This window comes from Triplophysa dalaica, chromosome 2 (assembly GCF_015846415.1).
Source record: "Triplophysa dalaica isolate WHDGS20190420 chromosome 2, ASM1584641v1, whole genome shotgun sequence".
NCBI lineage: Eukaryota > Metazoa > Chordata > Actinopteri > Cypriniformes > Nemacheilidae > Triplophysa > Triplophysa dalaica.
The window spans coordinates 21,587,227-21,600,569 of record NC_079543.1 but is presented as its reverse complement, the minus strand read 5'-3'; the positions used below and the strand labels follow the sequence as shown (position 1 = coordinate 21,600,569).

General features: G+C 37.3%; 2 protein-coding genes across 2 annotated transcripts; both read right to left on the bottom strand.

Moving 5' to 3' along the window:
* Positions 1-51: 51 nt before the first annotated feature.
* asah1b (N-acylsphingosine amidohydrolase (acid ceramidase) 1b) lies at positions 52-4,284 on the bottom strand. Its single transcript, XM_056765344.1, has 14 exons — positions 4,127-4,284; positions 3,843-3,889; positions 3,504-3,594; positions 3,136-3,222; positions 2,942-3,020; positions 2,779-2,853; positions 2,439-2,484; positions 2,047-2,191; positions 1,733-1,787; positions 1,483-1,564; positions 1,258-1,389; positions 1,061-1,184; positions 787-843; positions 52-693 (listed from the first exon to the last, which is right to left on the bottom strand). The coding sequence occupies exons 1-14, from the start codon at positions 4,202-4,204 to the stop codon at positions 604-606; spliced, it is 1,188 nt and encodes a 395-aa protein (XP_056621322.1). The 5' UTR covers positions 4,205-4,284; the 3' UTR covers positions 52-603.
* Positions 4,285-4,958: 674 nt separating this feature from the next.
* Positions 4,959-8,355, bottom strand: frg1 (FSHD region gene 1). The gene is made up of 9 exons (XM_056765351.1): positions 8,213-8,355; positions 8,004-8,071; positions 7,678-7,800; positions 6,323-6,380; positions 5,988-6,102; positions 5,802-5,906; positions 5,611-5,702; positions 5,391-5,501; positions 4,959-5,181 (listed from the first exon to the last, which is right to left on the bottom strand). The coding sequence occupies exons 1-9, from the start codon at positions 8,272-8,274 to the stop codon at positions 5,145-5,147; spliced, it is 771 nt and encodes a 256-aa protein (XP_056621329.1). The 5' UTR covers positions 8,275-8,355; the 3' UTR covers positions 4,959-5,144.
* Positions 8,356-13,343: the final 4,988 nt, after the last annotated feature.

Below are 13,343 nucleotides of genomic sequence, written 5' to 3'. Positions count from 1 at the left end.
CTCTTGGTGCTGCAATTTGTTTTTGTTCATTTGGCAAAAAATATAGCGAAGGCAAGTTTCCGAGTTTATTTCCTCTCTACAGGTTGTTAATACCGTTTCTGCATGTGACTAATTTGCACACTGCTGTAGTATATAAATCATATACATTCGTTTTTTCTGATTGATCAAGTTGTTTGTTTCAAGATGAAGCAATATAACACACTTCAGTTTAACAGACAAGATAAAACAAAGCTGGCACGCGAGTAGTGTTTATCAAATTAAAATGTTCCACAGTACATTTCTGTATGAAAACTGTTACAAATAAAAGTATTATATAAAAAAAACCAAATCAGATTCCCAAACATTTGAGTCAATTATTAAAAAAATAAACTTTTACAATCAGTTAAAGTTCTGAGCAATATTAGTGCAATTTACTAAAGAGTAGGAGTAACTCTAAAAATTAATGATTTTGCATTATGAACCAAGACTAAGCTTGGTCAAATTATTAACAGGTCCATAACCTTAAAATTAAGCTGAGTGATGTTCAAAAGTGACATCTGACGCTGATCTCTCTAAATGTGCAGAAGAATGTCCTGACGATGCAGCAGGTCTTGATGGAACCTGTTACCATGGCATGCAGGGGTTGGGGCAGTCACGAATGAAAGACTCCAATGATCCTTTGGACACCTCCATGATAGTAGTGTATGTGGTCAACTGCACGGCGCCACAAGACAAAATTAAAGCTCAACTCAAAAATGCTAAAACTCTGAAATACAGAAACTATAATTTACAGATTAATAAACCTACTTTGTTTAGGACTGGCTTGGTTGAGAGGACATCATAGACCGTCTTCATAGTGATATTCTAAAAGAGAAAATACAGAATTCCTCATTTTAACTGAGCAGCCGAGTTCAAGGGTTATTATTTAGTTTATTAATGGTTTAACTTGCAAATCTGTAATAGCATTATTACAGCTACTGTTATAACACCTATTACAGCTACTGTTAAAAATACACAACTAACATTTTCAGAACTTTTAAACAATCTTATGAATGGAGTTTACACAAACTCCAGAACTCACTCCTTGTGTGGTCTGATTCATGCATTTCATAGCAGGAGTTCTGCGGTCATCTAAAAACAGAGGCGCTTTCCAGTGATCATAGTTAGTCTCCAACACATACCACCTGCCATTCTTTAAATCTAACCTGAAATATAGAGAAACTTTTAAAACGTGATTCAATTACACATCGGCTACATGTAGACAGCAAAGAGACTCACTCTAGTGGATTGAGGTTTTGTGTTCTGGATCTGGTAATAATGCAGGCCTGGCCTGTCTGGTTTCCTCCAAGGATGAAGTAGGCCGGAGCCAGCAGCTTAGTGTCAGACAGCAGGGCTTTGGCATTCTCATAACTAAAGAAACACACAGTCAACATCTAAGTTGATAATGAAATCTATCACTGACATGATTCCTGAAATATCCCTTTGCAAGCTTTTAGAACTCACCTGGTGGCATTCTCCAGTACAGAGCGAGTCAGAAAACTCATCCACATGCCATCTCTCTTCCCCAGAATCCACTCCAAGATCCCTGGAATTAATACACACTTTAGTACAATTACACTTGTTTGCGTTCCACCAAGGATCAGGCCTTTGAAACAAACAAAGAAAAAACTCCAGAAAAAGAAAGACTTGGGATTATTCAAGATGTTTACATCATATGACTCTGCAAATATCAGGATGAGGAATAAAGGCTTACCAATGTACCCTCCATCCAGACTGAATCGCTCATTCATAGTGAGAGTGAATGTGTGCTACAAAGACAAGACAATACAAAGAAACAGTGAACTGCAGAGTGAATGAGATTACTGCTGAACAATCCAACCTTTCACGATTCTCTTTTTCACATCCTGTTAAAATGCAGAAGAGAAACTAAAAACAATGATCACTATGGATATATCCCAGTTTCAAATGTCTGCATATAAAATTAAGCAAACACATCTAACTGCATATATATATTATCATATCACACTAAGACTGACTATATCTTGTTAATCGTCTCTGTGTCCTCACCGGGTGAATGCCAGTCAGCATGCCTACGTATCCAGCAAAGTTGGTGGATTTAAAGACGGTGTGGTTATTTCGCCTGAAGTCAATGTTGACAACCAGTGGCCTCAGCTTCTCTGTTATGAGCCACGTCCTGTTCTTCATGTCCCATCTGTAAGCACGGACAACAACACACTTAAATGCGAACATCATTTTTTTAAGTATCCAACTCAAATATGTTTTATTGTAATATGTAATGTTATCTATTTGTGGTTTAAGACTTGTGGTTTGAGAATGGATTTTAAATAGTTCATTTTTAACAGTTTAACTAGAAACATTTACATGACAATGTTGTTATTTTGTTCTTAAAAACTGAGGAAGTAGGTGAACAACAAAAGCCGAAAAAAGACAGAACTCACCCCATGAAAAGTCCAAAGTCAAGATTTCTGGCGTGGATCAGATTGCCTTATGTACATGTGTGAAAGATTTTGGGGCGAAGTTTAGAAAAATCACACGACATGTTATTTGTAATCCAAATTACATAAAACTACAGGAAACAAAAATAGTAACAAATATGTCTCTATTTCTTTACATTAGGATGTATTTACATAATTCCTTAGTCCATGGCAATTTCAACAGTTGCTTATCCATAGAAAATCTGCTAATAGACAATTAACTTAACTGTACTTGTATTAACTAACATACACTCTCTAATGCATTAACTAATGTTTATGAATGACACTTTACTGTAAACCTCACCGTTTACATCCTCTGCAACCAGTGAAGTGCATACGGTGAACACCTCATAAAATATATTGAAGAGCATCACCTCACCTGCATTAAAGAGAGAAGAGTTCATGTGATCACAACGTGCTTTAGGGCTCAGTTTGAAAAAAGAAACAAGCAAATATGGTTTTCGCACCCAAAGGAACACCAGACACGGATGCAACTCCCTTAATCTCTTCATTAAACGGATAAGGAAGAGTGTTGACCATCAAGGGCTGGAGAAACGCACATAACACTGTTAATGTCAAAAGTTCAGCGTGTCTGTCCAAAATGAGCATCGGTTGAAGTGTGAAGTAAATGTCCAACATTCATTCAACCAAACAGACTCACCAAATCATGATCTACCAGTTCAATGAGCTTCCCACTGGGAACGAAGGCATCCGCTAGATCTCTGATCGCCTGAATCATGCTCGCCATCTAAAAAATGAAGCAAATCGGCTCTAGTAAATCTCAAAAAGGTACAAAAAAGTTGTCAAACGCTGAACATGCCGAATAAAAGTTAAACATGCACTTCAAAAAAACACCAGATGTTGAGTTTTGCGGCTCTTATGATTTTCAAATGTAAACGATGATCTGACATTTGAAAACTAAGACAGCAACTAACAATCAAGTGAAAAAATCTTTGTTTTTATGGCAGTTAGAATTGTTTGATGACTGTTAAATTAATTTAAAACGGTTAAATGAGGATATCAACTCACATCTTTCTTTTTGTCTGTGATGATATTTGTCCATCTTTTGCTCGGTGGCAGATCCAGATCAACTGTGTACCAGGGAACATCACCTTTGAATCTAAAACACACAGAGACCCAGAATCAAACTTTATCATTCTCATCTCAAGAGATGTGTCGCACTTTTAGAATATGATATAACATCCATAATATTTGCTTCACATGACACATTCCTACCCTGTTGTTACAAAACATCTAGTTTCACTAACTCAAAACCTTTACTAATACAGGTTTTGCAATGCCTCTCAGCACTGCACTGTTCTTTACATCGCAGGGAAAACAATATACAGTTTCGGTCGACATACTTACGTCGGACCTTTTGGAGGATACATTCCACTTCTGCACTCTTCTGTGTACTGTAATAATATGACCATTAGTCATTTAGCATATTTCAACTAAACTTTTAGCTTGTTATCTTTTGATAACAGCACTTTTCATTAATACACCTTTTACGTTGCGGCATTAAAATGTCACTAAAGTGTTTTGGCTATACAGTAAACACAGATTTTAAATCAAATGAAAGACATATTGCATAAAATCGGTTTGTTTTGAATGAGCTCATCAACAATATCAACTTCACAGCTATTACTTACCGGAGGTACATATTGCGCAGACAAGCATACAAATATATATGTAAGAAGAAAACAACAAAAGTTTAATTTAGTGAACATCTTTGGGCAAGCTGGTTTTCAAAGCTCGTCCGTGAACGCGGAAGTGCTGATGAGCCTCGTGACAGTCGATATGCGCAAATCCGCGAGACACCGGGGGAGTTACCACACACAGCAGTTACCAAACAGTGGCAAAATAAAAGATGACTTGACACTTTAGTTTTTTAGCTTACGTGTACTGTAATGCTATTCTATTTTATAACGTTATTTTTATTGACAAATACAAAGAATAAAAAGTATCTCTTTTATAATGACAAATCTTGTAATTGACATCATGAAAATGTCACGCCATCTACTGGACGTGGAGGGAAGTGCAACAACAAGCTTATAAAACATATGATATGAGCTTTAGTGAAGCATTTCTCAGGGAACAAAAAGCAGGTTCAAAAACTGTAAATTTTGATGTTGTAATTCACACTGTGCTTAACATTAGACAAAAGAACACGCTCATTTAAAAGTGAAACTGCAGCGACCATGATGAGATGTTTTTCCATTGCTTGATCATGATGCAAATATGATGTGGAGGAGTTTTGTATTTTTTCTAACATAAACATTTGTATATATACTGTATATGGATCTAAATGGATACTAATTTGCATACCTTTTTTTAATATATAATATTTTAGTCTTAATTTCTTCATAAAACTGCAACAGTGGACCACGCTCACATACAAATCTGTTTGCCACTGATCCTTATTTACAAATAATGACTTTCTACTAAATGACTTTTATAAATAGACATAGAAAGCACACAAAATTATCAACACTTATTTAATATAAATGAATGTTTTCTTCATATTTGTAAATCTTTTTAATATGGAAATGAAATACTGATACAATTGTCAAAACAGCAAACTCTTGTAAAAACTAAAAACATGTTTTCCTGTGAATTGGTTTAAGTAAAAAGCAAAACGTTGTCATGAAAGCAAAGTATCTTTTGTTTTCACTTGCAGTATCGGTCAGCTTTCATCTTGGCTCTCCTACAGGAAAGAAAAAACAACATCTCTCAATAAATGTGCACAAGTGTATGTAACATGTTTGCAGGTCTTAAAGCCCATTTCCTATGATAAATCATAAAAGCACACATCTTGAGCAGACATAAATATTTCTTGCTAACATTCAAACAGCTAAATTAACATGCTACAATCATGTATTATTCAGCGTGAGCAAAAATCTTAACAAGTCTTACCGATCCAGCAGGGCTTCGTGAAATTTTCCATCTGTCCTGGCTTTTTTCAGGATGACACTTTCTCCCTCATTCACCCTCAGCTTCCGATCCTGAAAACTCTGAAATTTCTTCCTATAGGCAAAGAATAGTATATCAGTATCACTACTAATCATATAAACATAAAAACTCCTACCAAACTTCCATTATTCACATAATTGTAAACGTAATTGCAGCAACTCACACATAGTTGACCTCACAGTTCTTGACATCACCCATGTCCTCTTCTGCAATATCATCCTTCTTCTTCACATCTTTTTCTGCACATGAACGGATCTGTGAATGAGAGATCAGCATGTTGACAACCATCATGAAAACATGGGTGAATTTATAGTTATCCTGGATATACTGTATGTTCAGGAGGAAGAAAGTCACCTTGATCATTTCATCATCTCCAGCTGTCTTGTTTTGGGCCACTATGTCTCCGTTCTCGCTGTATGAGATGAAGCAGCTGTTCGAAGCAAGCAAGGCCAAGTTACCCTAAGAAAAAGACACAATTTAAGACCCCGAAAAGATGATTTAAAATCACGTATTTTAATGATTGCAGGTGGATTGACTTACATCCTGAAACACTGGCTCCCATTGCTCTCTGGAGCCGATGGCATCTGATCGACCAATCACAACACCATCTATGTTTATTCCTAAATATTTCCCATAACCGGATTTCAGCGCTACCCTACACGCCAGCAAAACAGTCAAGAAGTGTCAGTCACATAAAAAAACCTGTTCTGATGAGCTTTCCATCTTTTTGTTTGGAGTCTCATATACCCCAATGATTAATAGTTAATACTAATAATATTTAATAGTGTTAAAAACTATTTAAAATTGAATTAATCAATTAAAGCAAAATATGACACTAATAGTGATGTGATATTGGCTAGGAGAAAGTATGTTACCTGGAGTCTGAAAGTCTGACAGCAGTGAACTGTTCAGGGGGATCTGGGCCGTCATCCTCTGCAAACACATGACACAGATTTTTTTAATAAAGATCATAGTCCATAAGACTAAACTATGTGGCTAAGCAATGCGGTATTTTCACAGACCTAGCATGACTGAAACAAAAAAAAGATTAAGTGGGAAAGCTGATATATTCCATCTTGCATGCATGAAAGAACTCATGAATTATTAAAACAATAAATTGTCTTTAAGTAATGAGAAGTCAAAGAATACTTGATCTGCCTAGTGTCTCGCCTGAGGTGGTGAAGTAATTGTACAGGTGCATTGGTCATGAAGTGGGTGTCAATGACACTTAATAGTAACAGCTGTTCTTTCCCTGATTCTCCTTCCCATACAGTTTCCCACCTAAACTAAATTGATTTCAGGTAGCGTGCACACATACCACAACACTTCGGGAATGAAGTACACACGGATCCTTATAGCCAACGGTCAGTGTGGAGTAGAAAATGAGGCTGGAAAAAACAATCGTAAACACCTCCTCCTGCTAACTGAACTATGAAATTGCTCTGTGCATTGCATGAACGACTGTGGTAATAGAGGCTGACGATCCATAACATTATTCAGGTTTTAAAATCCCTCCATACTGGGAGGGACGGGGGAAAGCAACAGCTAGCCGCCTCTACCACGGAGACTTATTTGTTCCACACCATTAGAGGGACCTTTTCAATTTAAAAGACAATATAAAAGCCACATGACGTGACTTTCTGAAAAATTACATTGTGGTGTAATTGCACAGCAGATTCACATCGTGCCTTAAGGTACTGCACTTATTTTGCGAGATATACTGCAAAACATGAATATACGGTTCTAGTTGTTTTAGAACAATTAAAGTTCCGGATTGTACTCAATGAATGCAAGATCTGTAGGCCTGGTGAGGACCTGAGAAGAAAACGATGCAATAAAATCTATACAATGTATACAAAAATACACATAGAAAAGAAAGTGTGTTCTAAGGTCTCCATGAAAATGAAAGTTATACAATTTATAAGTGAGGTGTTAAATGATTTTCAGCATTGATATTCAATCTGGTTTACCGTTTAAATAGTGGAGTGCTATGGATCGGAAGTTTGTATAAATCAAAATCAACCAAAGACCAACTTTTTTTCATGTAGATGCATACATAGAAAAATTGAAAAGTATAAAGCTTTCCTGTAGCTCAGTGGAAGAGCATTGCTATAACAACGCAAGGTTCTGGGTTCGATCCCAGGGGATTGCACATACCTATGTAAAAATGTATAGGATAATGCAATTTAAGTCGCTTTGGATAAAAACAGATTATCGGCTCTGTCATTACCTTTATGTGGAGCTCCTACTGTGAAGAGTCCAGTGTCCAAAGCATGAACATAAGAGTTGTTTTGCATCTCAATGGCCACAGTGCCTGTGATGTCACCAAAACTCTTTACTGCCCACCATCCTCCTGAAACACACACTCACAAATGAATTTCATGCATTTCTTTCAAAACATGATTGTCTATAGAAATGAAAATAAGAAGAAACCTAAATAGCCAGACTATCACGTGCAAATCTTTATGATTTTCCAAATACACACGCTGAACATATATCGGAAGAACCAATAGACAACAAAGTGCACATGGCACGCAAACGCGCGCGCACACACACCAACAATGTCCGGCTTGTCCTTTCCATCGTCTCGTTTTCTCTTTTTGTCCTTGTTCTTTTTCCTTTTTCTACACAACGTGGAAGACAAAACATTTACATCAATAGAAAAAGGGATGTTTGAATGAATCGTAAAAGTCACTAAGCATTAATGCTAAAGTATGTTTTCATACAGATGTTTGACAGGGCGAACTTTGTAAATAAAGCCTTACTTCTTGTCGTTTAAGCCTTTCAGAACCAGTTTGGTGGATTTCACATGTGAGTACTCAGCCATGATTAATAATAACGCGTTTGTGTTTGTTATTAGCAGCAGGACTATTGCTTCCTGCGATAGTTGCTTCCTGCAACAGTTGCGTGTTTGTACGGTGGCCGAGAGTGTTGCGGCGCACTGTAAGTGTGGAAAGAAGTGTGACACGCATTGGTCGGATGAGGTACTGCATACACTTTTATTCAAATCTATTTCAAGCTTTTTTTTAATAGCATGTTTGTTACATGGCTTCTGAACCCACAACCATTTCGCAATGCTATACCCATTGAGCGACAGGAACCCTACGAAGTGTGTTGAACTGCAATATTAATATATTTTTCTTTCTTTTTTTACCATAAAAGCATTTTTACAGCCAACAATGGCATGAACAGGACACATTACAACTTATTCCAGGTATATTGGCCCTCAATGAGCCAGCTTTCTGTAAGATAAAGTAGCCTGGCAAAAAAATGAAAAGCTATAGACCACTTTGTAAAACGTAAACAATGCTGATCCAACGTTGTCCAGAAGAACTCACAATTCCAGTTTTTTAATACTACACGACAGTTTCAATCCAATACAACCAACAGGACATTTATAACAGAATCAAAATGTGAAATGAACAACTTCCAAAGTAAATTATATAGTAAAGTTAAAGGCACAGTATGAAACTTTTTTGCAGTAAAATATCCAAAAACCACAAAGTTATATAGTTTGTTCAGTTATGTACTTACAACATCTCAAATGTTTTCAAGTATTTGTAAATTGTGAGAAAATTGCCATTTTAACCAGTGACACGGACTGTGTCTGGCAGTCGCCTGTCAATGGCGTCGTATCCGCGATACGGAGAAACCATGACAACACAGTCTCGTGGACAAATATGAAAGTATTAGTTGGTAGCATCTTTCAAGCAACTACCTTGTTTTGCGCAGTCGTTATGGAGCACAACTATCGTTACTGTTTTGGTCAACAAAGACATACGGGTAGACCAAATGACCCTAAAGAAGATATTGGAACAAGAAGATATAATCGAGAGAGTAGGATCAATATCCTTGTGGCATTTCCTAATGGAGAGAGCTGCGCGACAAATTTTAACGGACAGATATTATGATCTTGCATGTGTTTTCCTAGACATGTGAGCAATTGTTTGGATTCCTTTACTGACAGAAAACGTATGATTATTATATCGATCAACAAGATTAGTCTTATTGCTTGAATGTCTTTATCTTAATTTAGCACGAGTGCATGCATATTTAGATCATCTGCCTTAATAGTAATGCATGCATTTTATGAATTATGTGTCTTATTCAAGCAAACTTACATGTGTGATAATATTGCTCTTACCATGGTAAGGGTTTTCCAGAAAACATTGACAGATTGGTTATAAAACAGCTGAGAGAGAGAGTGAGAGAGAGGGAAAGAGAGAGACTGGCCAAGTCAGTGTCTCCAGGCACATTGCACTCCAGACTGAGTGTCTACCAAGAACAAACCACAATTTAAACCAGAATAACCCAGAACATGGCAAAGCCCTCTTATTTTAAAACACACCAGATCACTGTAATAACACACACACGCATTCACGGGTAATTCTTTCAGTTCCTTCAGATCTGTTCTGTTCTGTTGAAGATCTATTGAATCCATCCACTCGAATCAGCCGGACAGGAACGGTCCCCTGAAGATCAACCTACTGCTAAAGACAATCCTTAAAAAGTGGCCTGTTGAGGAACTACCATAGACACGCAGTACAATAATTCGTAAACCGACAGGAAGTAAAATAAACAGAGAAATAGACAGACATTTAAATGCAAATAGGTTGGAACAGGGTGGAGGAAGGGCATAGAGAACTTGCATGTGGACGCCATGCAAAACCACAATTGGTGCCAGATATGGCACACTCACACAAAGAGAGAGAGAGAGAGAGAGAGGGAGAGCTTTTAAACATGCTCCCAAAATACACAGAAATTACCTGCCAAAAAAGTAATGCATTCAGGCGTTTCCCGGCAAATGGAATCAAACATTATTTTTCTCCTGGGATGGAAGGTTTTAAATTAAATGCTACATTACATGCTAAAGATTATGTTTGGCGAAATTGTAAAGGCAAGGCCACGGGAAACATATAATCATAAATGATAAGACTAAAGAAGCGGGATGTTTAATGAGATGTTTGTCTGTGTGTTAGGTGTCTTTCTCCTGTCCTTGTTGAAGAGGTTTTTGTAGCGTGCTCGGCCAGCCTCATAACCTCTGCCTCTCAAGTGCAATACAGAATTGATCATCCTTAGCCAGCATTGCTCTTGTATGAGACACAGAGCAATTGGGAGTAGGGGGGTGTGGAAGGTAGGGAGGAAGGCCTTAATATATAGGTAGTGTTATGAGCTTGGTCTTCCATTTCCTTCCATGTTGCGAGCCATCAGTCAGGTAGTTAGTTATAGACAGTGATCGGTCTGACTTTCAAACTAATACAAACCATGATAAAGTGCAGTCCAATAGAATGGCTGTGTTATTACCAACAAGTAGAAGACAGAAGTAATGTTGAAGCATGTCATTTCTGCACCACTAGCATCACCAAACATAATTGCTAAAATTTTAATGGCAGCTGCTACGAGTGGGACGGTGTATAGACCTTACTCTCCAATTTTAAGATGCACATGAGCAACTGATGTTAGCCCCCTTGTCGGTGTGCCCGAGTCTCATGGCTCACTAGATCGAAAACTGCTTTAAGTTGAGCTTTAAGGGACAGTTCACCCAAAAAGGAAAATTCTGTCATGAATTACTTAGTTATTTGTTTGGTTGAACACAAAGAAAGATATTTGGAAGAATGTTAGCAACTGAGATTTCTGGGACACCAGTGACTACCATAAAGAAAGAATTAGGCTGCTGGAATCAAAGTCAAAGTCTGCTTTATTGTCAATTCTGCCACATTTACAGTACATACATATAGAGCAGTGGTTCTCAAACTGTTTTGGCTTAGGTACCCTTTTTTATGATTTTTTTCAAGCCAAGTACCCCTTGAACAGACAACAACATTTTACTTTAAAATAGAGTGAAATAAGAGTCAAACCTATATTATATATTCATTTACTAATTTATTTTTATGCATCTTTGTGTAGTTCTTATTTCATATATAAATACTATTATCATAATTTATTGACTTTCATTATTTATTCCTAAATGTCAGGTACGCGTACCCCCATATGAGAACCTCGGATATAGAGGCTTGAAATTGCATTACTCACAGACACATGGTGCATACTATTAACACAAACACGGAATAAAATATATATATATAAAAAAATGCAGATAAATAAACAGTTAAATTTAGTAAAACTAACAGTTCTGGGGCACCTTTGACTGCCGCACACGCACGTATGCAAAAAATGTCAGTGTAAGTGGGAAATATGTGTTTAATCTTTGGCATCAACTCTAGAGCCAGCTGTTATTCTTAACCTGAATAATCAAAATCGACTAAAAGACAGGTGTTCCATTTGAGGCCGGCTTCAAATCACAACTATCACTACCATTCTGATTAAAACGTGACTTGTTTATGAGCCAGCATATGCTGATTCTGGCTTTGACCATGCAGGTCAATAATACGGCACTGAGGCAAATTTAATTTGGCGATTGTAATGAAATTAGCTCCACAATGTGATTTTCCAGAACAAAACAAACTGAATGAAATTTGAAACGTTCCTTTAACCTTCAACAAACAGTCTCTTTGGAAAATTACCCATAGTTTTTTATAGTTTTATTTTATATTTCAATTTATTACCATTACCATAGTTTTACAACAAATACCAAATATTGTTTTGAGACGAAAGGACAGTTGTGCTTATGTGGTTTAGCTACTACAAATAAAACCACAAAACTATGGTTATAGGTAAACCATGGTTCATGTTTGTGTAAAAGGGAATATTCAGCAAGTTTATATATTTATTTGTTAGTATATGCTTTTAGAGATGCAAGACATCCCTAATAGTAGTTGCTATAAACTTTTCTTGCAAAACCCCTGTTTTGCCACTTCACAGTAACGTAGACACCCCTGTTTCTTTGCATGTCTCAGTTGTTCTCAGCGGTGTCATGGCGATGCACCTCGCACGTCGTGCTTGCTTGTACTGTTAGTGAAATTCTCTGTGGAGATGCAAGATGGGCGAGAAGATAACGCTGCCCCCCAAGGTGTTACAGAAAATTGCTGCACGAGAGATTCCGACAGTCTCTCTTCGCGAAAACCTCCGGGGGGGAACAGTGCGTTCCCATATTTGACAGTGACTGACAGAGGAAGCGAGAGAGAACGCAGGGCCAGAGAATGCAGCTGCTAATGGGACCGTATCCGCTCACTGTGGCAGACTTTAAGTGATTTTTGGCGCTGGCAGGCATGCGCTTCTGGGTAGATCGGGGTCCTTGTGCCTTCCTGGGCACGGATGTGTTAATGAGAAATGAATTCAGCCGCATCGGAGTGATTGACAGTGAGGATCAGGTGATCTTTGGACTCGAAGCTTATCGTGTTGGTCTATGAAGCAGAGGTCCCAGAGCTTGCTGCGGATTTTGTTTCTGGATGTCAGTCGCTCTATCTCACCTTTGACTCTATGACATATCGAATAAACCCATCTGACTTTTAACTTCTTGTTGCTGACTTTGATGTGTATGCTGATATGGGCTTGACAGCTTCTTCAAGTAAACATATCTCTGGGGTGCCATCTTTACCCCTGGGCTAAAAGGAGGATATGATGTCACAGCTTGTGAAGTTTAGCATTCGCCGCTCATGACCCTTGTCTCTGGGATTTGCTGACAAATGACATGATAAATCGAGAGTCAGATACAGAAAAACACATTTGGGTTTAAAACTAGCCTAAAGAAAGTAAAATACAATTTTAGACTGCTTGCAAATTACTTTTTTTATTTCTTCCTCATGATCGGAAATTCACGCCTTGCCTGAAGTTAACTTCCGGTCTGTATTTGGTAATAGTATATTTTATATTTATTTATTATTAATTATTTACATCAATTGTATTGAATTAAATTAAAATTCTGAACAATCTATAATCTAAGATGCATCAAATATGAAATATGCATATAGACCAATGTCACTGCTCTATGAAGAC